The 27,441-nt window shown below is 44.0% G+C and overlaps 1 protein-coding gene across 6 annotated transcripts in view; it reads right to left on the reverse strand.

The window, feature by feature from the left end:
* The window catches only part of LOC117354776, a 209,284-nt gene that overhangs the window by 152,309 nt on the left and 29,534 nt on the right, over window positions 1–27,441 (reverse strand). For 5 of the 6 annotated variants that reach the window (XR_004538249.1, XR_004538248.1, XM_033932741.1 and 2 more), the window contains exons 4-5: window positions 19,217–19,371; window positions 16,111–16,263 (exon numbers count right to left, since the gene is read on the reverse strand). Coding sequence is in view for 4 of the 6 variants with exons in the window: in XM_033932741.1 (XP_033788632.1) it covers window positions 16,111–16,263; window positions 19,217–19,371 (308 nt within the window). In the remaining 2 variants the exon portion in view is untranslated. The remainder of the gene's footprint in view (window positions 1–16,110; window positions 16,264–19,216; window positions 19,372–27,441) is intronic. The other variant, XM_033932739.1, reaches the window with a different exon arrangement.

Below are 27,441 nucleotides of genomic sequence, written 5' to 3' on the forward strand. Positions count from 1 at the left end.
CAATGTCTACATGAAAAAACAGAATAAAAGGGAAGTTTCATCTGAAGAAAGAAGAAAGAAAATGGAAGATAAAATGAAAAAGAAGAAGATGGTTAAGAAGAAGAAGAGGACAATGATTACTGATTGAACGGATTATTTTTAATGCAATGATATTTTTTGATTTAATTATTATAATATATTGGGTGCTATAACATAATTAATAAGAAATCAAATTATTTATGGAAATTATTGCATCTATATATATTTATGCTAATATTAAATGAGAGTAATGATAAGAATTTGTTAACAAATGATATAAAGATAAGAAATTGAGTATTTGAATGGGAGATAATTAATAAAGTAGGAATCAATTTTTAGACTTTTTATTAATTGATATAAATATATATTTTATTTATCTACCTATTCATATTGAAATTACTATGAATGATGATGTATGAAAATGTTTAAAATGAATTTATTAATATTATTATTAATATCATTATAGAAATGGGATATCCAATTTACATAGTAAATATTTAATATATAGGGAATTAGAGCTAACTTTGAAATATGTTAAAAATATATTAAAGGGGTAATATATTAGTTTGTAGGGAAGATGTTTATAATTTTATGAATCAATTAAATATAAATCTTATTATAGTCATAAATTCATGCAGATATAATTGATATGAATTACAAAATATAGTGAGATTTTAAAATATGGATAAATATTTGATGAGTAGGTAAAGAAATATGGAATATGGAATTAATATTAAATAACTGAGTATATAAAAATAACTAATTAAATGTTTATATATAGGGGGAGGAAAAGTTATTGACTTTTGAGGATATGTTTAAATTAAAATAGTGGAATATTAGTTGCTTGGGGGAGGGGATTTAGGTTTTGTATGTCCAATGTGTGTTCCAGGTCAGACAATGATAGTGGGAGGGAAGGGAGGAAAAATAGAGGGAGGGAGAGGGGATCAGAGGATTAGTATATTTCTGAGGAATGAAAATGGAAAAACTGAATTGTCTTTATATAATTGTATTTTTTGGGGAAAGATAGGTTGGGGAAAATGGGTAAAGGAAATATATTTAATAAATGTGCTAAGATCTAATCAGATATATAATCATAGAATACTGGATAAAATTTGATTATAAAATAGATGGATATAAAAATTTATTCTATCAATGTCAATGGTTTAAATCATCCTATCAAGAAGAAGAAAATATTATCGTTCCTTAAAAATCAAAATGCAGACATTTACTTCATTCAAGAGACACATCTTTCTGAAATTGAATCTAAAAAGTTATCTGGGGGTTGGATTTCTAAATGTTTATTTGCACCGGCTTCAGGGAAAAAAGCTGGGGTGGCTGTTCTGATAAACAAAAAATGTAACGCAGATTTTAAATTAATAAATTATGACCCTTTAGGTAGATGGGTACATGTCAAAATGGTTCTGGGAAATACAACCATGGATTTATTCAATTTATATGCTCCTAATTCGAATCAAATGGAATTTTTCAAACAAATTCAGCAATTACTTTTACCACTGGCTACTTCTAATTTAATAGTAGCAGGAGATTTCAATGCTGTAATGGATCCAATTTTGGATAAAAGACCAAGCAGAATTATGAAATCATTAGGCTTAGATAATTTGATTCAATCCTGTGATTTAGTAGATATATGGCGTATTCTTCATTTTAATGATCAGGAATTTTCTTTTTGTTCTCAGGTCCACAAATCCTTTTCACGAATTGATTATATATTTGTTTCCAATAACATAGCGCAGCGTGTGTTAAAAGCAGTTATTGATCCCATTGTAATTTCAGACCATGCTGGTTTGTGGATTGACCTTCAGAATTATGATATTGAACACTTTAATTCAATTTGGAGATTTAATAATGCCTTACTAGCGGATTCAAACTTCCTGGAAGATTTTAAATTAAAAATACAAGAATTCTTTCAAATTAATAATTCGGATAATATTAATGCTGAGATCTTGTGGGACGCTTTTAAAGCAACAATGAGAGGAAATATAATTTCATATTCAGCATTTATAAAAAAACAACTTAAAAAACAATTTGTTGATATGGAAAAACAAATTAAATTATTAGAAAATAAATTAATTGAGAAATGGGAAAATAATACACTACAAGAGTTATTAAAAGTAAAAGTTAAATATAATGAGATTTCCTCTCAATTGGTAAGGAAAGATATATTCTATAAACAAGTTCAATTCTATGGTAATTCAAATAAAGCTGGAAGATTATTAGCAAATTTTCTTAAAGCAAAGAAAAGAAAATCTAAGATTATTGCAATTAAAGATATACAAGGTAATACACACACTAACACTAAAGACATTTTAACACATTTTCTTGATTTTTATAAAGATTTATATTCTTCTGAATCTTATGAAAATAAAGAACAAGATGGATTAAACTTCTTAAATTCATTTATTGGGCCAAATGTTCCGGATCATATAAAAAGAAGTTTAGAAGAGCCTATATCTTTAAAAGAAATAGAATCAGCATTGAAGTCTCTTAGAGTTGGATCTGCTCCGGGTGGTGATGGTTATACTGTTGAATTTTATAAATCATTTCAAAATATTATTTTACCATATCTATTAAATTTGTATCAGTATCAAATGAATAATGGAAATATATCAGGTACTATGGCTGATTCAATAATTATTGTCTTACCAAAACCAAACAGGGATCCTACATTGGTTTCAAATTACAGGCCTATCTCTTTATTAAATGTGGATGGTAAAGTGATTGCTAAAGTATTAGCAATAAGATTGGCAAAAGCTCTTCCTTTTATTATTGATGTACACCAAACAGGATTTATTGCTAAAAGACAATCATCAAATAATACTAGACTAGCATTTCATTCATTAAATTTAGCAAAAAATATTAATGATCCAGCTTTTCTAGTATCTTTAGATGCAGAAAAAGCTTTTGATAGAGTGGAATGGAGTTTTATGTATCAAGCTTTAGAATGGTTTGGTATAGGCCCCGGTTTTATTAAAATGATTCAGACATTGTATAACTCTCCTGGTGCAAGATTATATATTAACAATAAATTATCAGATAGATTTAATTTGCGTAGGGGAGTTAGACAAGGATGTCCTTTGTCTCCCTTACTTTTTGATGTTGTTCTGGAACCCTTATTAATTGCAATTAATCAAATTAAGGAGATAAAGGGAATCCCATTCTCCAACTGGGAATTTAAACTTTCTGCTTATGCAGATGATATTTTATTATATTTAAGAGAACCGGGGAATACTATTCCATGTTTGCTTAATCTGTTAGAGAAATTCGGTAAATTTTCTGGATATAAAATTAATTGGAGTAAATCTGAAATTCTTCCAATTAATGTTCATTGTACCAAAGGATTATTTGATTCATATTCATTTATCTGGAAAGATGATGGTTTAAAATACTTAGGAATTATTATCAAAAATACTATTGAAGATACAGTCAAAGAAAATGAAAAACTTTTATTAAGAAAAATAACAGAAATGTGTGAGCAATGGAATCCTTTACATCTTTCTTGGTGGGGAAGAGTTCAAACTATTAAAATGATGATATTGCCTGTGGTTTGTTATCAAATGAGTATGATACCAATATTTTTTCAGGGGTCATTTTATAAAAAGTTAAACAATATTCTTACAAAATTTGTTTGGTTTGGGAAAAGACCCAGAATTGCTTTAGTATCTTTACAAAGACCAATTGTGGAGGGAGGGGTAAATTTCCCAAATTTTTATAGGTATCATCAAGCCTATATTCTAAGACAGGGTATGTATTGGATCCTCCCAGATCTCATGGAGAATGTACCAGATTGGTTATATTTAGAATGGCGGCGCCTGTTCCCATTACATTTAGAACATTTAATTAGTATAACAATGCCTAGAAGATACAAAGATAACAGAATTTTATTAGATACTTGGAAAACATTAAGATATATCAGTAATCTATCACCAGATCCAATAGCTAAATCACTAAATCAATCTATTTGGGTAAACTCCAGGATCAGGATTGGCGGATTTAAGATCGTCTGGAAACAATGGATAACTGCAGGTATACGAACATTGAATGATGTCATTTCAGAAGGATCAATGCTTAGTTTTTCACAATTGCAAAATAAATTCGGTTTAAATAAAACACATTATTTTAAATGGATGCAATTGAAGCAGGCCATTCAGGCAGGGTTCCCTGACTGGAAAGATCTTAATACTCAATATAGTCTGCAGGTTTTATGTTTCCAGGGGATTTTTTGGGTCACCAAGCCGCAAAATGGTATAAATTGTTATATGGATTTTTAAATAAAAAAAAGAAAACTGGACTTAGGGATATTTGGAGTATTGAGATTGGACAGACAATTTCTGCTTCTCAATGGCCATGATTTTGGTCCTGGAGATTAAGGTCTACAAGGTCAGCATCTATGAATCAAACATGGATGTTCTTGTTACATAGAGTGTTATGGACCCCTACGCGCCTGCAAAAGATAGATAGTACTAGATCCAATAGATGCTGGCATTGTAGAATAGAAATAGGGACGCTAGATCATTTAATTTTTTTCTGTCCCTGTGTAAATGCCTTTTGGAATTTAATTTGGCCCCAAATTAATAAGTTATTAGAAAATCATGTAGGACTCTCATATGACACCATACTATTTGGCACTGCAATGAGAACTCAGAGTCCGATCTCAGCAAATAATAATAAGCTGCTATTAATATTGACAGGAGTCGCCATGCAACAAATAACTCAAAACTGGAAGGACTATACCAAATTAAATTATACATTCTGGTGGAACTCTGTCTGTCATATATACAAAATGGAAAAAATAATAGCGTTACAACAAGGGAATCTTCATAATTTTAAGAAAATATGGCAACCATTGACTAATTATTCTACTGATCAGATTTCTTAGCACATTTGTAATAGATATATAGGATTGGGGAGGGACTTATATAATTTTTGGATTTATTATATATGATATGATATATTTTATTGTAATTACAAGTGTTATGAAATAATTAATTATATTATATGCGAAATAATTGATGTAAGAATAGAAAATTAATAAATAAATTAACACAATAATGATTATATTAGAATGGGGAAGGGAGGGGAATGTATATTATATTATATATGGATTTAAATATTGGAAAAAATGGGAGGGATATATTTTATGTGATAAATCAATTATTTGTAATCACAATTTTTCATGTATTATTTGAAGTTTTTATGTACAATTAAATTATTGTAAGAATGAAAAATTTATAAATAAAATATTTTAAAAAAAAAATCAATCAGCCCTATGCGTCATTCAGCACAACCCCTCCCTCACTAAGAAGAGAAGGATGCTTGGTGACTGGTGCCACCAAGGAATCTACCTTTGGGGACGCAAAACGCTGGTTAAACGCTTCTGTCAGTGGGTAGAGTTTGGACATAGCCCACTCTCAGATGATCTTCTGGTGCCTCCCAGAGATCCCTGAGCATTTTTGCAATGTCCAGATGATCTGGAAAGGATGAAGGCAGTGGCTTTGTGCTGCTCATGAGAGTGCATTTCGCTGCCACTGACTGCCCAACCTCCAACTTCATTCAACTCCTGGAGGGATTCAGAATCAATCCGAACAAAGCAGAGAGCTTAAGGAGTCTCCAAACCGTGGGAACCTCTCCCAGATCGGGAGCATCCCCCAGATCATGTAGATCCATAATTGCAGCTACTTCTCCCACCGTGTAGGTGCCTGCTTGTGTAAACAAAGGCATGGTTAAATCAACTGTATCAATCAACAGTAAGCGTATTGTCCCTCGCCAACCAAGGGACTCTGGAGACTGCAGACCCGTGTCCTGGGAAGAGGAAACCCCGACGCCAGCAAGGATGCCAGAGGAGGAATATTTAGAACCTTTTCCTTGGCTAGATAAGCCTGGAGCATGTTAATAAATTCCAAGGCAAAACCCTCATCCAGTAGAGCAGCTGCCACCTGGGAGCTCCTTTTGGCACTCTTAGAAGATTTATGCACCTTTGACGGTAAATCGCATCTCCATTTCACCAGGGCTGCGAGTACCCTTTCCCTGGAGGACAATTTTGACTTTTTCAACTATCCACAGATGGACTGGGTGGTAGAAACCCCAAAGGGGTTGAGGGAACCAAGGCTGATGAAATCTCGCCCCTCCTTTGCTTGGAGCACGTGGAACACAGATGCTCGTCGGTCAGCCATCCACCACAAACGGGGCATGAATCTAAAGTATCCTGCCCTTAGGAGTCCAGCTGAGGTGTTTCTTGTGAAAATGAAGTTTGTAGAGGCAGAAAACTGTAAATTCAAATCAGGAAAATCCAAGATGGCTGCAGCGGGAGCAATTTTCAGAAGAAAATAGCCAAGGGAAACTACAAAAAAAAACCCAAAACATGGCAATTTTGGAATTTAGGGGTGGGGGTCCTAGGGGCCAACTGCAAAACTTCCCAAAATTCACTTTCAGAGATTCCCCCAAATTGTTGTTACAGGCTGTCAGCCTTACTGTCAGCACTGTGACAAGCTGTGTGCTGAGAGCTGCAACAGCTTACAAAGAGATATTCTGTCTCTAACAATCGCTGGAAGCTGGACTGCCACTCCGTCCAACGCTTCAAACGAAGACCTCCACCGCACCCAATACACGCCACGCACATGACCTGGCGGAGGAACACACCTGGGGTGAGCCACACACCTGGGGTGAGCCAGCTCCCAAGTGATCGATCCCTAAGCCCCGATCTGATAATGCAGGCTGTCCAGGTGGAAGCACTGTCAGGCAGTCAACCAACCCCCTGGAAACAGACTTTATCCACAAAGTCTGTGATCTCCCACACCCAGAGCTGTCCCCACAGAGAACCTCTTTAACAAAACCACGTAAAGACTGAATAGAAGGAAAAAAACAAACATGAGCAGAAATGACTGGCTCCTACTGCCTCGCTTGTAGTAAAGCAACTGGAGACCAGAGTGCAGCCCTGAGATAAGAGGAGAGGTTCAGTTGAGGCTTCCTACAAGCAATCTTGCGACAGGGGATGCATAGCCCACTTGTCCAGGAATAGAGTGGGATTGCACAAGAAACTCTTCTTAATAACCTACAAGTGTATTCGCTCCGCAGCTCCCCGGGAACTCCGCTCAGCGGGTAAGTCTCTCTTATCTGTACCCTTCTCCTCTACAGCCAACTCGACTCCGTCCCTTCTACCTTGCTGCACCGAATGCCTGGAACAAACTGCCTGACTTGGTACGTCAGGCTCCGCTTCTGGCAGTATTCAAATCCAGAGCCAAAGCTCACTTCTTTGAAGATGCTTTCAATTCCAACCCACCTAAGCACTAATATTTGTGTTCCCCCACCTGAGCACTGAGCACCTGAGCTCCTTCTTGTCTAGATTGTAAGCTCTTTTGAGCAGGGACTGTCTCCTCTGTGTAGCGCTACAGAAATGATAAGTAGTAATAGTAACCTCGATCACTGATGATTTGCCCTTGGCAGGGTGGGGGGCCAACAACCAAGGTACCACACGAAAGACTGCTTAAGAAGCTATGGAACCACGGGGTGCAAGGGGAGGTCCACCGATGGATCAAAAACTGGCTGGCAGACAGGAAACAGAGGGTTGGAGTAAAGGGCCATTACTCAGACTGGCAATGGGTCACGAGCGGAGTTCCACAGGGGTCGGTACTGGGACCGTTCCTGTTCAATATATTTATTAACGACCTGGAGGCAGGAACAAAATGTGAGGTCATTAAATTTGCGGATGATACCAAACTATACGGAAGGGTTAAAACCACGGAAGACTGCGAAGATCTCCAAAAGGATTTGACGACACTGGAAGAGTGGGCCAAAAAGTGGCAAATGAGCTTCAACATAGGGAAATGCAAGGTCATGCATGTAGGGAAAAAGAACCCGATGTTCACTTACAAAATGGGGGGAATCACCGCTAGGGGTAAGTAAACTGGAAAGAGACCTGGGAGTGATGGTGGACACAACATTGAAGGCGTTGGCGCAGTGCGCCGCAGCCTCAAGGAAAGCAAGCAAAATGTTGGGTATCATTAAGAAGGGTATCATAACCAGGACGAAGAAAGTCATCCTGCCACTGTATCGAGCAATGGTGTGCCCGCATCTGGAGTACTGTGTCCAGTACTGGTTGCCGCACCTCAAGAAGGACATGGCAGTACTTGAGGGAGTACAGAGAAGAGCAACTAAGCTAGTAAAGGGTATGGAAAACCTCTCATATACTGACAGACTGAAAAAGCTGGGGCTGTTCTCCCTGGAGAAGCGGAGACTTATAGGAGAACATAAGAACATAAGAACATAAGAAGCGCCATCTCCGGATCAGACCTTCGGTCCATCAAGTCCGGCGATCCGCACACGCGGAGGCCCTGCCAGGTATACACCTGGTTTATTTTATAGCCAACCATACTTTATATGCCTCTCTCAAGGAGATATGCATCTAGTTTGCTTTTGAAGCCTAGGACTGTCGATTCTGCAATAATCTCCCCTGGGAGAGTATTCCAGATGCCAACCACTCTCTGTGTGAAGCAGAACTTTCTGACATTAGTCCTGAACTTGTCCCCCCTTAGCTTCATTTCATGTCCTCTTGTCCGTGTCAAATTGGACAATGTAAATAATCTTCTCTGCTCTATTTTGTCGATTCCTTTCAGTATTTTGAAGGTTTCGATCATATCCCCACGCAGTCTCCTTTTCTCAAGGGAGAACAATCCCAGTGTTTTAAGTCGATCCTCATATACCAGTTTCTCCATACCCTTCACTAGTTTGGTTGCTCGTCTCTGCACCCTCTCCAGCAGTTTTATATCCTTCTTTAGGTAGGGAGACCAATGTTGGACACAGTATTCCAAGTGGGGTCTGACCATTGCCCTATAAAGCGGCATTATAACTTTCTCCGATCTACTCGAGATTCCTTTCTTTATCATGCCCAACATTCTATTTGCCTTCTTTGCCGCTGCCGCGCATTGTGCTGACGGCTTCAGGGTCCTATCTATCAGTACACCCAGATCCCTTTCTTGTACACTTTTTCCCAGACTTGCACCTGACATTCTGTACTCGTATTCCTTATTCTTACTGCCTAAATGCATTACCTTGCATTTCTCCACGTTGAACTTCATCTGCCATTTCTCCGCCCATTTTTCTAACCGACACAAATCGCTCTGGAGTTCCTCACTATCCTCCTGCGATCTGATTGCCCGGCAGAGTTTTGTGTCATCTGCAAACTTGATGATCTCACTGGATGTTCCGTTTTCCAAGTCATTGATATAAATATTAAAAAGGATCGGTCCAAGTACTGAGCCCTGGGGTACACCACTAGTCACTATCTCCCAGTCAGAGAACTTCCCATTTATGCCCACTCTCTGCTTCCTGTTATCCAGCCATTTGCCTATCCATCTTTGTATATCTCCCTCTATGCCATGGCTTTGTAGTTTCCTGAGAAGTCTTTCGTGTGGAACTTTGTCGAACGCTTTCTGGAAGTCCAAGTATATTATGTCCACCGGCTTTCCACTATCAATTTGCTCGTTCACGGTCTCAAAGAATTGGAGTAAATTCGTCAAACACGATTTCCCTTTCCTGAATCCATGTTGACTGGGTTTCATCAAGTCGTGTGTGTCCAAGTGTTGAACTATGCTATCCTTGATCAGTGATTCAATCATCTTGCCTGGGACAGACGTAAGACTCACAGGTCTATAATTGCCCGGTTCTCCTCTCGATCCTTTTTTGAAAATTGGCGTGACATTCGCTTTCTTCCAGTCGTCTGGTATCTGACCAGTTCTGATTGACAGGTTTGCAAGTTTTTGCAATAACTCTCCGATTTCAACCTTCAATTCCTTCAAGACTCTCGGGTGAATTTCATCCGGTCCAGGGGATTTGTCACTTTTAAGTTTGTCGATCTGGTAGTATATCTGATCTAAGTTCACTTCAACTGTGGTGAGGCTGTCCTCTATTTCTCCTGTAAACAGTTTCTCCGCTTCAGGTATTGTTGAGGTGTCCTCCTTCGTAAAGACGGACGCAAAGAAGGAATTTAGTTTGTCTGCGATTTGTTTATCTTCCTTGATGTACCCTTTTCTTCCCTGGTCATCCAGGGGTCCCACTGCCTCTCTTGCAGGTTTTTTCCCTTTCACGTATCTAAAGAAGGGCTTGAAGTTTTTGGCCTCCTGGGCTATTTTTTCCTCATAATCCTGTTTGGCATCCCTCACCGCCTTGTGACATTTCTTCTGATCATCTTTATGTTTGTTCCAGGCTTCGGTTGTCTTTATGCATTTCCATTTTTTGAAAGAGTCCTTCTTTTCTTTTATGGCTTCCTTCACCTGTATGGTAAGCCATGCCGGTTTTCCTTTGCCTTTAGTTCTCCGATCTTTAGAAATCCTCGGAATGTAGAGATCTTGCGCTTCTGCAATAGTATTTTTCAATAGGCACCATGCCTGATCTACTGTTTCAAGTTTGTCCACCATCTTCTCGAGTCGTTTTGTTACCATGGCTCTCATGCAATCGTATTTACCCTTTTTAAAGTTTAAGGTGGTGGTTAAGGTTTTGGCATGTTTCCCTTTCCCGATGTCCAGTTTAAAGTTGATTACATTGTGATCACTCGTTCCCAGTGGAGCCATGACTTCTACTTCTGTTATCGGTCCCGTGAGACCATTTAGGACCAAGTCCAAGGTGGCGTCGCCTCTTGTCGGCTCTTTTACCATTTGCTCCAGGAAGCAATCCCCTAGCACCTCCAGGAACTTTGCCTCCTTGCCGCAGTTGGAGGCTCCTAGTTTCCAGTCTATTCCTGGGAGATTGAAGTCTCCCAATATAACTACATTGCCTGTCTTGCATACTTGTTTGATTTCCTCCATCATTTCTGAGTCAGTGTCTTCCGCCTGTCCTGGGGGACGATAGTAAAGGCCAATTTTTGTATCTGCGCCATTTTGACCAGGTATTTTGATCCAGAGGGACTCCAGCTTCTCTTTCCTGTCTGTTGTAATCATTCCAACAGAATCTATTCCTTCCTTAACATATAGGGCAATACCTCCACCTTTCTGCCCTTCTCGATCCCTTCTATATAGTTTGTATCCCTGTAGTACTGTGTCCCATTTGTTTTCTTCATTCCACCATGTTTCTGTTATGCCAATGATATCCATGTTCTCATGTCTTGCTATCGTCTCTAGTTCTCCCATTTTCTTTCCTAGACTTCTAGCATTTGTATACATGCATCTAAGTTCCCTTCGTGTTACCTTTTTGGACCTTCTACTCTTGGCTGTCCTTACAGTTTCATTTACGGTATCCTTTACTGCTCCTGTGTTATCTCCCATGTTTGCTGTGTGGTCATCCCCTCCTGTGTCTGAGTTGTCCCTTCCTGCTTGTTCTCCTTTGTTGGCTGTGAGGTCGACCTCTCTTGTGTATGAGTAGTAGTCCTTTGTTCCTACGTCGGGGCATCCTGTTGTCCGTACCATCGACCGGTGGTCGACTGTCGGCTTTCCCCTGTCCTTCAGTTTAAAGCCTTCTCTATTGCTTTCTTCATGTTGCCTGCCAAAACTCTTGCTCCTTCCTTGTTGAGGTGTAGTCCATCCCTTCTGTAGTACTTGCTTTTTCCCCAGAACGCCGTCCAGTTTCGCACGAAGTCGAAGCCTTCGTCTTCGCACCATCGTCTCATCCAGGCGTTGATCGCTTGCAATTCCCCTTGTCTCTTTCCATCTGCTCTTGGTACAGGGAGGATTTCAGAGAAGGCCACCTTCACCTCCCTGATCTTCAGTTGTCTTCCGAGTGAGCGGAGCTGGCCCTTCATCTCTTCCCTGTCATACTTCCGCCCGCTCACATCATTTGTTCCCACGTGGATAAGCACAGCGGTGTCCACTCCCCCTGCTCCATCTATGATCCTGGAGATCCTGTTGGTCACATCCTTTACTCTTGCTCCAGGCAGACAGGTGACGACTCTGTCCTCTCTTCCTCCTGCGGTGTGGCTGTCCACGTGTCGTATAATGGAGACATGATAGAAACCTTCAAGATCCTGAAGGGCATAGAAAAAGTAGACAGGGACAGATTTTTCAAATTATGGGGAACCACAAGTACAAGGGGGCACTCGGAGAAACTGAAAAGGGACAGGTTTAGAACAAACGCTAGGAAGTTCTTTTTTACCCAGAGGGTGGTGGATACATGGAACACTCTTCCGGAGGCTGTGATAAGCAGGAGCATGTTACAGGGCTTCAAAGAAGGTTTGGATAGGTTCCTAGAGGACAAAGGGATTGAGGGGTACAGATAGGAGTAGAGATAGGTTATAGGGATAGGAGCAAGAGGTAGTTATAGAAATAGTCAGGGACCATTGCTCAGGCAATAGGCCTGATGGGCCGCCGTGGGAGCAGACCGCTGGGCGAGATGGACCGCTGGGCGAGATGGACCTCTGGTCTGCCTCAGTGGAGGCAACTTCTTATGTTCTTAATCTCCAATGCTATTATATCTTTAACACCTTACTATACCTCTGCTAGCGATTCAGTGGATAATTAACAGAAGAAACTTAGTAGAAAAAAGTTAATATTTCATGTCATTTCATTCAAGACTAAGATACTTAAAAAATATTTAATTTGCAACAAGATTAATAGTGGACAGAGATATAACCTAGCACAAGTGCTGCCTGGGATTCTGAATAAGGCAGAATTTGAAGCTTATGCTTAATGGTGAGCAGAGATTAAACCGTACAGGCAATGTTCAGAATGGCAAAAGTATGAACCTTTGACCGTTTGTCCATTTAGATTGTAAGCTCTTTCAAGCAAGGTCTGTCTTCTTCTTTGCGACTCTGTACAGTGCTGTGTACGTCTGGTAGCGCTATAGACATAATTAATAGTAGTAGCTCAGAAGAGAAGCAGGTCCTGTCCCAAGGTGTATTGAACCACTGTGTTATAGAAGAGAGGTTCTTAACACGCGGCACACATGAATCATCAGGGGGTACCTGGCGCCATATTTATCACCTTCCTCGTCTTCTCTCCCAAGCCTCCCCTGGACCAGCAACAGAAGCTCACTGTGTTCTTTTAACTTCCCCACAGAGCTGCCACTAGAGTTAGTGTAGCCAGCAATTTCATTAGTTAGCCTCAGGGCTTTTGCTAGGCCAGCCCGCCTCCGATGATGCAACTTTCTCTTTTGTCAGAGGCAGGCCGGCCTAGCAAAGGCCCCAAGGGTGCCTGATGGCACTGCGGCTAAACTAATGCTAGCAGCAGCTGTGTGGGGAAGTTAAAAGCACACAGTGAGCTGCTGCTGCTGGTCCAGGGGAGGCTTAGGAGAGAAGATGAGGAAGGCGATAGATATGGCGCCAGGTACCCCCTGATGATACACGTGTGCCGCACACAGTGAGCTGCCACTAGGGAGAGGAGAGGTACTGCTGGACATGGGAAGAGGGAGAGGTGCTGCAGGACAGGGGGGAGGAAAAGGGAAGGGAGAAGAGGTACCGCTGGATCTGGCAGAAGGAGAAGGGAAGCGAAAGGTGCTGCTGGACGAAGAAGGGGAGGGAAAGGAAAGGTGCTGCATGCTGGAGGGGAGGGTGAGATTTATGCATGAGGAGACAGCATATTAGTTTACAGTGAAGTTGTGGAGAAGGAAAAAAGGAAAATTGTTGCAGGAGTGAATGGCAAGAGAGGGAGAAATGGACATGGGATGGAGGAGGAGGAGAAGGAGAAACGGGGCAAGGAGGAAGAGAGAAAGTGTGCAGGAGGCAGAAAGTGGACTCATGGAGAGAGAGGAAGAGATGGATGGGGAGGGCAGAAAGGAGGGAAGGAAAAATGGCAGTGGAAGGGGGAAAGAGTTGAGAGTGAAAAGTTGTACTCATGGAGGGAAAGAGACAGATGTTGGTTTGGGGAGGGAAGGAGGGCCAAAGGAAAGGAAGCATGCAGGAGGAAGAGAGAAAGAAATGTTGGACTGGGAGGTGGTCCAGAAAGGAGGAAAGGAGGGGAAATGCTGGACTGCAGAGGGCAGAAAGGAAGAAGGAAAAGAGAAATGTTACACTAGGGGGGGGGAGGAGAGACGCCAGACCAGGGAATGGAATGGAAGGGAAGGAGGGGAGTCTGGTAGCACTATAGAAAGATAGAGATGCCAGACTGTGGAAAGGACAGGAGAGAGATGTCGGACCACTGGGAGAGGGAAGGGAAGGAGAGAGATGTTAGACCATGGTAACGGGGAGGGAAGGAGAGAGAGATACGAAGGGAAGGGATGACATGGAAAAGTAGAAAAGTAGACCAAAGAATGGTGTGAGAGACATTTGGAGCATTGAGATCAAGCATCAAATTTCTGCATCTCAATGGCCACGAATTTGGTCTTGGAGAATGAGATTACAGTGTCAGCATCTATGAGACAAACTTGGTTATTTTTGTTACATAGAGTGTTTTGGACCCCTGTTCGTTTACAAAAAATAGATAGATCTAAGTTCAATAGATGCTGGCACTGGAACCTGGAACCTGGGACATTAGATCATCTACTTTATTACTGTCCCTATATTAAGATATTTTGGAATTCAATCTGGTCTCAAGTAAATGCATTATTGGAAAATCATGTTGCACTTTCTTATGATACAATGTTATTTGGCATGATGATGAGAAAAAAAGAGTCAAATATCATTATATAACAACAAGCTTTTATTAGTCATGACAGGGGTTGCCATCCAACATATAACCAATAATTGGAAAAATCACAGTAACCTTAGTTACACATTTTGGTGGAATTCTTTATGCCATATATTTAAAATGGAACGAGCAATAGCAGTACAAAGAGGGACATATACTAACTTTATAAAAATATGGGGGCCATTGGCAAAATATTGTGATGAATAGTCATCAATTCTTCTCTTTTCCTTTTCTTTTTAAGCACACTAAAGGGGGAGGGAGTTGGGAATAATTTTACATAATATGTTATAATATGATGTATAATATGTGTATATTTCTATTGAAAATGTGATGAAGTTATTGTATCACTAGATTTTTATGTGGTATTGTGGAATAATTTGTATAATACATTCTTTTGTGCACTTGTTGTTCAATTTGAAAATGAATAAAGAATTATAAAAAAAAAAAAAGAAAAGAAAAGTAGATTTTGAGAAGAAAGCAAGAAAATGGAAAAAAGTTAAATGATGTAGGGCAGAAAGAGAAGAATGAGAGAAAAACAGTCAGTGGATATGAAGGCCCTGGAAAGTGCAACCAGAGACTGTGAAAAGATGAGGAGAAAAATCAAATCACCAGACAACAAAGTTAGGAAACATGATTTTATTTTCAATATAGTGATTGAAATGTGTAAGTTTTAAGAATTTATATCTGCTGTGTATATGAAAAATGAATGGAAGAAATGAAATTACAATTAGTAAAGGGGTGGAGTCAGGGGCGGGGCTTGAGCGGTCAGTGGTTGGGGTTACTCAGTTGATATTTGGCTTGAAGAAGTTGAGAAACACTGCAATTAGGTGTCAGGGGGCATAAATGCCGCAAAGGGTGTGTAAATGACTGCATTCTGCTCCTGCCCCGCTTTACTGCTAGACTACCAGGGCTTTAAAGTGAAGGTTTGCAGGGGCCAGGGAGGCGGGGTGGTTTAGAGTTGGTCAGGACAGGATCACCAGGGCTTCAGGAAGGCCCACAAGAGACCTGGAACAGGAGGGAAGCTGACCAAAAGGCCCCAAATTCTTGGTTTATATTTACATATATATGATAAGTAATATAATGCTCTTATCTCATAAAGCAGAGAAGGAATCAAGTTTCATGAGCATGCAACCTCCAGGTAGGCTCTCATATCCCTCCCTTCAGCAGAAAACGACCCAATCTGGCTCAACAGCGTTTCTTAACTTAGCAGGGAATTTCTTACACTTCCTGGCTGGTTTTTGGCCACCCTTGCCTTTAATCACTCTAAACAGGACTTCCTGAGGTAAGACAACTGTGGTAGAGCCGGAGTCCCAGTGAGTCTTCAGTCATGAATCAAATGTCCATCCTCTCAGGATACTCTGCACCACCTCAACTGCCTCTCAGTTAAGAGCAGGATATACACACAAAATGCCCCAACTCCCTCCCCCACACACACATATCGCCTTTACCTGCATCTCAGAGGTTCACGTCACCTCTCCTATTTAATTCAAAGGTGAAAGGAAGAAAACCACATTTCCATTTTACGCACCATCAGTTGGCAATGGCCATCACCCGCTCTCTGAACTTCGCTCCCTTGCTTCTGGCTCTGCCGAGGCGAGAGGTCAAGCTTTAGGACCTGCGCTGCCTTTTCTTGAAAACTTTTTCGATCATCAGCAATTCTCTGCATGACCAGCTCATGCTCCTGTGGGAGAAGCAGAGGAGACACTAACCGGCTGAGAATGTGAGAACATCCCACTTTCCTTCTAGAGACATACTCTCTGCGATCCTGAGCAAGTCACTGTGACCCCCACTGCCTCAGATGCCTACACTATAAGCTCTCTTGCACGGGGACTACGATTCTAGCTGAATACTTATGAGCATTTTTTGGAAAATGATAACCATTCTTGTAAGAAAACATGATGCATGGACCCTGAAAAGAAAGAGAAAAAGAGAGGGCTTCTTTCAAACAACGAACAGAACTGTGAGGCCTTTCAAAGGGGAAAATCTCTCCTTTCAAAACTGAATTCAATAGAAAAAAAAATAAGCACAAAGAACTTTCCCTGCTCTCTGTTTGGCTACACAAGATTATCCAACATCGGTCCTTGAAGACCACAATCCAGCCGGGTTTTCAGAATTTCCCCAATGAATTTGCATGCGCTGCTTCCATTGCATGCAAATAGGTCTGAGGTTGGACGCCCGTGACCTACAGCAATGCTTCTCAACCTTCTCTGGAGGCCCATCTACCACAGTGACTATACATGAGAAAGCTTTGCATTCAGCAACTATCCACTAGATGCAGATTTACCATATCTCATGCATATTCATCGCGGTACCCCTGCAAACCTGGCTGGCTAGGTGCGCCTCCACGAGAGGGTTGAAAAGCACTGGCCTACAGGAACACCTGCCCCATCTCCAGGCAAACTCACGCATACAGGGAATTCTGTATCTACTGTGTGTTTCCTATAGGATGGGGATTTTCAAAGATTGAACTGCTGTGCGTAAAGGGCGTCATTCTATAAGAAGCGTCTACACTGACGACGCCTAGAGATGCACCTAAGTTAGCTGTTTTTTAATGGGTTAAATGGATGTTATTAAAAAAATATGTTTACCGTATTTTTCGCCGCATAAGATGCACTTTTTGTCACCCAAAAGTGGTTGGAAATCTCGGTGCGTCTTATGAAGTGAAGGTGCAAAATATGAATCCCTGCACAGCTGCAATCCTTCCCCCCACCCCGTGCATAAGCCGCACCACCTTGTTAAACACCGCCCGGTAGCCCCCCCACGCCGCACCACCTTTCAGCACCGCTTATCACCCCTCTGTACCACAACCGCATTAACTTTTTTTAAAACAACACCCCCCCCCCCCCGCCACTGTTGTTGTTGCTATACCTTTTTCCAAGCCTGTGGTCCAGCGTACAGCTCGCGCACAAGTCAGGAGTGCGGCGGTCAGGGCCAAGCTTTACACGCTCCCGCTTGGACCCGCGTCACTTTCCGAATGACTGGCTGTAGTTCTCGCAGGACTCGTGAGTTTCAAGTTTTATTTTAATTTGATGAATCGCTTAACTTAAATTTTACTAAGCGAATTACAGCATAAAAAGATAACATTTATTTAAACATAATGTTTTTTAAAAAATAAAAAAAATTATTTTTAAAACAGTAGTTAGAACCGACAGACATACAGACCAACTGAAACACTAGGCAAAAAAAGGGCAAAACTACAATTCAGTATTTTCCAGGGTATAGAAAAGAACCATAAACGAGGAGAAAAACATTAGGAGGGGGAAGGTAAAGATGTAAAGGGGGAAGTAAAATCTTTTAAATATAATTTATAAATTAAAAGCGTCTTTAAAAAGAAAGCTTTTTAAATTACTTTTAAAATGACTCAGGTTGTTTTCCTCTCTCGATTGCAGAGGTAAAGTGTTCCAAAGTTGTGGTACTATTACCAAAAACATATCTTGTCGACGAGTTCCAATAATTTTCAGGGAAGGAACCACTAAGAGTTTTAGGTTGGAACTGCCGGCAGCCGTTTGGAAAGTGGAGCAGGCTCAAGCAGGAGCGTGTAAAGCTTGGGCCTGACGTTCATGCTCCTGACTCGTGCACCTGCTGCCTGGAAATAGTAAGGAGCCGTCGAGGGAGGGAAGAATTAAAAAAGGTACGGGGTTTAAAAAAAAAGGTACGGGGGTATGATTAAAAAGGTACAAGGAAGGGGATGATTAAAAAGGTTCGGGGGGGTGATTAAAAAAGGTACTGGGGTACATGGGGGATGATTTAAGGTACTGGGGGGGCACATGGGGGGATGGGGATGATTTAAGGTACTGGGGGGGGTACGTGGGTGGTATGGGGCCTGCCTGCTCTGTGTCCTGTCCCTGCCTACCACTAGACCACCAGAGGGGGGGGGGGGGCCGGGTATAGAGCCTGGCAGGGAGAATTTGGTTCAGAATGGGTTTTTTTCTTGTTTTCCTTCTCTAAATCTAGGGTGCGTCTTCTGGTCAGGTGCGTCTTATGGAGCAAAAAATATGGTAATTGTTGATTTGGCTTGCATGTGAAATACCACAGTAGGCATGGTTAGGGGTGGTTGACTTCTGCGTTGCTATGCGTCTGAGGTTGGCAACAGGAAATTAGGTCAGGATGTCACTAGGCACTGCGCGGCATTTCACGTGCAACACAAATCAACAACTAATTTGAATGAACTTTTCCAGCAAAATTCAAATTCATGACTTTCCTGCCTCAATCACCTCAAACTTCAGTCAATCAGGCTAGAGGACCCACTATATATAAAAAACTGCAGGCCTCACAGCATACTCTGAAGAAAGGCACAGTGCCTCGGCAGCCTGAGGTTGGGGCTTAAATCCCAGGTTGCTCCTTGTGACCCTGGGCAAGTCACTTAATCCCCCGGTGCCCCAGGTATATTAGATAGAGTGGACAGACAGGGGAAAATGCTCGAGTACCTGAATGTGAACCACTTAGGCTATAAGTGATATATAAAGACTTAAATAAATAACAAATAAAAAGAAATGTCAGCTCTACCTACCCGGTTGCGGCGAGACCCAATCCAGCCTTCCCTCACCCACATTAGCATCAGAGGTTTATTTCACTGCCGTCCAAACTCGATTCAATCACCAAGAGACTAAGAGGCAATTTTCCCCCAACCTCACCTCTTCTCTTACCCTCTTCTTGTTTCTTCTCTCGGTTTTCACCTCCTGAGCGAGCTGCATCCTCTGTTTCTCCTCAAACTCCTGCTTCTCCACTCTCATCCTGGAACTCTGTGGAACCTCATCACCATACATGCAAAACGGGATCGTCCTGTACGCTGGAGGAGACGAGATTGTCACAAGTTAATTTGTGGTTTAGATTTAAAAACAAAAAACAACCAGCATAAGCCTGACCTAAGAAATAACGTAAATGAGGTCCTTTTGCAAGTCATTGATTAATTAACCTAAAATACAACACATAACATTAAAGAACCTTAGATTAGATTAAGCATTCCCTATTTCTTTAGTAGCTTTAAGTAAGTAATGACCAAGCAGAAATAAGGTTCTTACCTGCTAATTTTCTTTCTTTTAGACCAGGGGTGTCAAAGTCCCTCCTCGAGGGCCACAATCCAGTCGGGTTTTCAGGATTTCCCCAATGAATATGCATGAGATCTATTACCATACAATGAAAGCAGTGCATGCAAATAGATCTCATGCATATTCATTGGGGAAATCCTGAAAACCCGACTGGATTGCGGCCCTCGAGGAGGGACTTTGACACCCCTGTTTTAGACCTTCCAGACCGGCACAGAAATGAATGGGAACCAGACGTCACGATATATATTCAGTGGTGGCCCCTCAAACCTGGAACGCCCTGCCTTTATATATAAGAGAAGCTAAAGATCTCAGCAGATTCAAAAATAATTTAAAAACTTTTCTTTTTAAGAGATATATTTAATCTTTAAATAATCCATTTTTAATCATCTTCATCCCGCTCCACATGTTCTTTCCTTTTTTGGCTTTTTCCTTTCTTTTTAATTATGAAAAATATTAATTTTGTAACTGTCTCCCTTTCTTTCTTCTTTTCCCCTATGTATCCGAGTCTGTCTGTTTTGTCAGTCTGTTTTTAACCCCTTTTTATGCTGTACATTGAAGTCTAGATCTATTTTACATTTTACTGTTACTCACTTAGTATGTAATAAGCGATTCATCAAATTTAAATAAAACTTGAAACTTTACGTTCTTCTGCCAGCAGGTGGAGACTGAGACCCGGCTCTTGGAGGTAGTATAAGAGGGCTGTGCAGTCCCCTCGACAATCAGTCTGCCAAATAGTCTGCCCAAGAAGGAGAATATTTCCAGAATGAACAGGGAAAAAAACGCACTGTGGGATTAGAATAAGAACTTTCAAAAATGTCTCCAAAGCACGCCAGCTAAGCCAGATGAATCAAACACCACTCTTATTAAACTCCCCAACAACCCAAAGATACCACAGAAAAAAACTGTACTCTTCCAGAAAAGACACTGAATAAAAATGACAGGGTGGGATCTGTGCCGCTCTGGAGGGACTAAACGAAAGAAAATTAGCAGATAAGAACCTAATTTCTCCTTCTTTAGTGTCCCTCAAGATCGGCACAGAAATGAATGGGACGTACCAAAGCAGAAACATCATGGGTGGCCACCACAACACCGCATCCCAATGCACCTGAACATCCACACGGTAGTGTTACACAAAGGAATGGAGAGAAGCCCAAACTGCAGATTTACAGATATCCACCGAAGGCACAAGAGAAGACTTAGCCCAAGAAGATGCCTGCCCCCGAGTGGAATTAGCTTTGAGAAAATCCGGAACAGACTTCTTTTGAAGAAGGTATGCTGAAGTCATGGCCTCCTTGATCCAGCACGAAACTGTAGCCTTGGAAGCACTGTTTCCCTTACGAGGACCGGCTAAAAGGTCAAAAAGATGATCCGACTGATGGAATTCCTGGGTCCATTGAATATAAGCGCAACTGTCTCTGCTCCAACGAACCCTCCTGACTATCTAAGACCAGAAGGACAATGGACTGGTTGACATGAAACTGGAAGACCACCTTTGGAAGAAAGGAGGGCACCGGCCACAGCACTACCTGCTCCCTAGAAAACTCCAGGAAAGGAGGCCTACCAAAAAAGATTACAGTTTGAGTAATGGCCACCAGGAAGACTGCCTTAACAACGTGGAGGAGCCCAGAGACACAAAAAGACGCACGAGCACAGAAAGAAACAGATTCAGATCCTAAGCTGGAACCGAAGGCCGCACTGCAGGGCAGAGCAATTTTGCTGCTATCAAAAACCAAACCACATCTGGAGAAGAGGCCAAACGCCGACCATGCAACAAACCACAAAATGTAGACAAGGTCACTAGCTGAACCCGGAGGAAGGACCAGGCAAGACCTCTGTCCATACCATCCTGCAAAAATTTCAAGATGTGAGGCAAAGAAGCGCGAAGGGGAACCATGCCACACGTGGAACACCACTCCTCAAAGAGACGCCTAACTCACACATAAGCCTGAGAGCTGGAAAGTCTCCGAGAACTCAAGAGGGTGGAGATCACCTTATCCGAACAATCTTTCTTACTTAAGCATTCCTTTTCAAGAGACAAGCTGTAAGACAAAAGGGACCCAGATCAAACATTGGAATGGGACCCCGAGTCATAAGGTCGGGCGAGAGGGGCAGAAGAGGATCTGCCACGAGAAGATGAACCAGATCTGTGTACACACAGACACCTGGCCAATCCGGAGCCACCAGGATCACGTGACCGGCATGCCGAGCAATGCAAAGGACTCTGCTCACTAACTAAACTAAACCTTAGGTTTATATACGGCATCTTCTTCACAGATGTGGAGCTCGGCATGGTTTACAAGAACTTAAATATAGGAAGCGAAATGAGGTTTGCATGAACTTAAATTTAGGAAGAGAAGAATTGGGGTTGCGTACAGAGGGGAAGAGAGAATTACATTTTTGTGAAAAGCCAAGTTTTTAGGTGCTTACGGAATAATTGGAGGGAGCCCAGGTTCCGCAGTGGGATAGTAAGATCGTTCCAAAGCCCTGTGATTTTGAAGAGGAGGGATTTTCCCAGTTTACCCACATAGAGAATACCATGTAGAGAGGGGAAGGCTAGTTTATGTCTTTGGGCGGGTCTGGTGGAGTCAGGACTCGAGGAGTTATAAGATAGAGGGATTAGGGGAGGGAGGATGCCATGAATGATCTTAAAAGCCAGGCAGGTGCATTTGAAATGGATTCTGGAAATCACTGGGAGCCAGTGAAGTTTGGCCAGGAGTGGGGAGACATGGTCAGATTTGCGTTTTACGAAGATCAACTTGGCCACAGTGTTCTGGATTAGCTGGAGTCTTTGATCGCTGGGGGAAGTTGAGGAGAGCCACGAGGCGGCTGACCGGCAACAGAGAGAGGCAGGAGCAGGAGCGGAAAGCCGGGAGCAGGACCGAGAGGGCAGTGGAGAACAAGGCAGGCAGGAGATAGAGAGGGGCAGAGGCAAGAGTTAGCTCCGCCCACCCCTCCGACGTCACCAACTCTCGAAGCCGAGCTCCCCCCTTAAAAGGGAAGGAGCCAACGGCTCGGAGATCGCTGGGGGAAGTTGAGGAGAGCCACGAGGTGGCTGACCGGCAACAGAGAGAGGCAGGAGCAGGAGCAGAAAGCCGGGAGCAGGACCGAGAGGGCAGCGGAGAACAAGGCAGGCAGGAGATAGAGAGGGGCAGAGGCGAGAGTTAGCTCTGCCCACCCCTCCGACGTCACCAACTCCCGAAGCTGAGCTCCCCCTTTAAAAGGGAAGGAGCCAACGGCTCGGAGATCGCTGAGGGAAGTTGAGGAGAGCCACGAGGCAGCTGACCGGCAACAGAGAGAGGCAGGAGCAGGAGCGGAAAGCCGGGAGCAGGACCGAGAGGTCATCGGAGAACAAGGCAGGCAGGAGATAGAGAGGGGCAGAGGCGAGAGTTAGCTCCGTCCACTCCTCCGACGTCACCAACTCCCGAAGCCGAGCTCTCCCCTTAAAAGGGAAGGAGCCAACGGCTCGGAGATCGCTGGGGGAAGTTGAGGAGAGCCACGAGGCGGCTGACCGGCAACAGAGAGAGGCAGGAGCAGGAGCGGAAAGCCGGGAGCAGGACCAAGAGGGCAGCGGAGAACAAGGCAGGCAGGAGATAGAGAGGGGCAGAGGCGAGAGTTAGCTCCGTCCACCCCTCCGAAGTCACCAACTCCCGAAGCCGAGCTCTCCCCTTAAAAGGGAAGGAGCCAACGACTCGGAGATCGCTGGGGGAAGTTGAGGAGAGCCACGAGGCGGCTGACCGGCAGCTTGCAGCAGGAGGTTGGGAGGGCTGAGCCGAGCATGTGGCAGCGGAGGAGCAGTGAGAGCAGATCGGAGGTGAAAGCAGAGAGGAGGAAGCAGTAAAAGCAGAGCAGGGTGCAGAGAGATCGCGGAGAGGAGAGGAGCAGAGGCGGAACAGGCAGAACAGAGTCAGGGAAGAGGCGAGAGATAGCTCTGCCTACCCCTGACACCTGCAGAGAAAGAGAGACAGAGAGGACACCAGCAGCAGAGAGAGAGAGAGAGGACACCAGCAGAGAAAGAGAGACAGAGAGGACACCAGCGCAGAGAGAGAGAGACAGAAAGGACACCAGCAGCAGAGAGTTATGCAGTGAAAAGATTGGCAGTGAGTAGATATTTAGACATTTAACTGAGTGAGGAAATAAGAAATAGGTCGAGTAGTTGTTACCTGGCTTGGAGTGTGACAGGAAAGGTCTGGAGTTCAGGAGATCAAGGCGTCATTAGATTCTTGTGGACGCAGGACGTTTCACTTTACTTAATTCAGATCGCGCCGCGTTGTGGGGGGTTTGGGGGGTTTTAAACCCCCCCACATTTTACTGGAAACTTATCTTTTTCCCTAAAAACAGGGAAAAGTGAAGTTTTCAGTAAAATGTGGGGGGGTTACAACCCCCCAAGCCCCCCACAACGCCCCCACAACGCGGCGCGATCGGAATTAAGTAAAGTGGGGGGGTTCCCCCCACACACACCCCCGTCGGAGCCCCTAAAAACAGTAATTTTCTTCGGTGCGCGCCTCCGCGCTGCGCTCAATTGTCTGCGTGCGCCTTTGTCCCAGCTCGCCTTTGACCTGACACCGTTTAAACACTTTAAAAGTATAAGTGTTCGAGGCTTGTGCAGTTAAGGCAGAGCTTAGAGGAATGGGGCAGGAACAGGGACAGCGACAAAACTCGCAGGGACATGCAGGTAGATCTCCGGCCGCCTGCAAATAAGCCTTGTACATGGCTAAAACAAAATCTGGAGCAAACCCTCCTGGCGGCAAAGCAGGACTTACTGCCAAGGCAAGAGACACCACAGAAACCTGTTCCTGTCTCTCTAAGACAGGGAGAGGTCACCTGAGGTTGCAGGCAAGATGGTGGAGCTTCCCGCCAAACTAGCAAAAAACCCACCAAAAAAAACTCCCAAGGCCTGAACAGACCCAGCCGCTAAAGCAGGCAAACCAGCAGCAGAGAAAAGGGTCCCCCGCACTATCGGCAGTAAAGGAAACCTTATTTCCCTGTTGGCGCCTGGGAAAATCCCTGTGTAGGTGGTAGAGGAAGCCCGGGCTTCCTCACGGCCTGCTGCCGACGAGCAGTGCACATGTGAAGGGGAACCCTGCTTGGCGGCACCCGAAGCCAATGAGAATTCCCCTTCGCAACAGCAGGTGCACTTTGTGCACATGCCAGCTGCATCAACCGCGCGCCTGGAACACAATGAGCACTTTTTAAGTTTCTTATACGTGCTTATTGCGAAAACCGCTACAAGGGAAAATAAAGTGCCGGTTAGCAATAAAAATCAATTAACCTAAATTGAAGGCTTCCTTTCAGACCGCCACTGTCTCAGGACTTTTTTTTTTTTTTTTTAATACAACTTTAATTTACAATTGAATAGACCCCACTGGCTCTCAAAGCTATATGCCTTGCTGGTAGCTGGTGGCAAGGCTTACAGCTGAGGTACCTCTAAAGAAAAAAATTGGGGAAGGTGGGGGAAATGACCAGTCAAGTGTGGCACCTCCCGAGGTCAGATGGACCTCCGAAAGGGTCCCTCAAGCTCAATCCGGCACCACAATCAGGGACAAGAAGGTCAATTTAAACAAAATCCAACAGCCCTACACTATACCAGGGAAAGACTGCACAGGCTTACCACCTCCATCTGCTGGAGACTGAGAGCAGACTGATTGCACTTGGGACAGACCAAAGGTTTCTGTCTCAGTCTCCACCTGCTGGTCAAGGTGAGCTATAACCATCAGTTTCTCTGCCGGTCTGGAGGGACATTAAGGTGGGCAATATTTGGGGGAAGAGGGAGCCTACTGTAAAAGGATGAGTTCCACTTTAACCAGACTGGAATCTAGCTCTTAAAGAAGAACAGAGAAGAAAGCAGACAGCCAGTCAGACCGAGATCTCTCCAAGGGACACTAAGGAAATTAAAAAGTTAGGTTGCAAGAAATGCTAATCTAGCTTAAGTACTTTTTTAAAAAATCTTTATTAAGTTTTTCAAAGCTGGGGGTCACGTGATGAGGCTTAGCTGAGCGGAGGCTTCCAGCCCGAGCTCCGTTCCTTTCCAGCCCTTCCAGCCTTTTTAAAAGTGCTTACCTCGTGGCCGGGTTTCTAATTTGGTCTCCGGGACCAGCTGAGACCTCGTAGCGCACGGCGGTAGCGCGAACTTGCCTCGGGGATAGCGTCGGGTCCTGGGTCATGCCCTCGAAGACTCCGCGGCCCGTTAAACTGAGACAGACCACGCTCCCCACAAATATGGCGGCCGCCAGCGCGTCTCCAAAAACCACCGTCGCGCTGCAGGAGGAGACCATCAGGGAGCTGACTCGGCATTTGTCGGCCCTAATCGATGATAAATTCGCTCGTTTCCAAGCGGCGGTGGATGAGATGAAGGACTGTGTTGAACGCCAGGGGTCCCAGATCACCCAACTAGAGCACCGGGTTTCGGCCCGGGAAGATGAGGCGGGGCTGACTGAGACGCGGGTTCGAGATCTGGAGGCCACCTGCAAGTTGCTCCACTCCTGTCTGGAAGACCAGGAGAACAGGGGGCGGCGAAATAACCTGCGGCTCATTGGCCTCCCTGAGCGGGTCAAGGACGCGGAGCTGAGAGACCTCATGGAAAAATGGCTGCCTGAACAGGTGGGCTGGCACCCTGAAGCAGGAGGCTGTGTGATTGAGCGGGTGCACCGCATTGGGACGTCGAGAGGGGATGAGGCGCGCCCTAGACCGGTGATTGCCCGATACCTGAATGCAGCTGTTAAGGACCGTATTTTGGCGATGTTCCGCAGATCTGGGACTTTGGCCTACGAAGGGGCGAAGCTTCTGCTCTTCAATGACTACTCGGCTGAGGTGGCGGGAAGACGGAAGGCCTTGGCTCCATACTGCACGGAGCTCCGGAACCGTGGTATGAAATTTGCTGTCCTCTTTCCAGCCAGGGTCCGGATTCATACATCTGATGGGACTCGTCTGTGCGAGAACAAGGAGGAACTGCAGGCCTTTTTGGCGGAGCGTCGAGGAGAGGCTGCATCCTAAGCTGCCTGGTCCTGCCACATCAGGTCCTTGCTGCCCCTGACTCCCCAGGGCTCATATGGGTTCCTTGTGTGGACTGGGGGAGTGGGGGGGGGCCATTTGTGACTCTTGGTGCAGAGGGGTGGCCCCTAGGGGGGCTCCCTTGGCCTCTGACTGACTGCCATGTCCCGGTACATTTTGGGCCTGGCGTTCTCTGGTGCCTGGACCATGTTCTCCCCCTGAAATGGATGGCGGACTTTGTGTCGCCCGCAATGCTGGTTTATACTGTTGTCCGGGGGGGGGGAGCTCTGTTTGTATATTTGTTTGTCTGTTTATTTGCCTGCACAGGTTGGGGATATTAATGATTCTATACGCATGCCTGATTTTGGAGTGGAGGCACCTCATTTGAGGGCTGCTCACCTTCCTGGGAGTGCTGGAGTCCTGATCTGACTTGGGCTGTTATTGTGGTTGTTCTCTGAAGGTTTTGGGATTTACACTGCATTTCTTATGTTTTTTGCACTGTTCATTGTTTCTCTGTTCTTTGTGGATGGGCTGGAGGGGGGCGGGGGAGGGCTATATGGGGAAGTTTTTTAACTTTTGGTTATGGGGGTTGTGGGTGATGGGAGGGAGGGCGAGCCTGTCGGGGGGTAGGGGATGGGAGGGTTGCATTGTTGTAGTGAAGGGGGAGGGAAACAGGGTGCGGGCTGTGCGGCTGGGGGGGTTTGAGTGGGGGTTGCTTGTGTGTTGGTTGTGGGGACTGTTTGTGGGGTGTGGTTGGCAGGGAGGGGGGAGGGGGTGGCGGGGTTGTGAGTACTCTTTTCTCCATGGGATCCTCCGGACTTGGC

This window comes from Geotrypetes seraphini, chromosome 2 (genome assembly GCF_902459505.1).
Source record: "Geotrypetes seraphini chromosome 2, aGeoSer1.1, whole genome shotgun sequence".
NCBI lineage: Eukaryota > Metazoa > Chordata > Amphibia > Gymnophiona > Dermophiidae > Geotrypetes > Geotrypetes seraphini.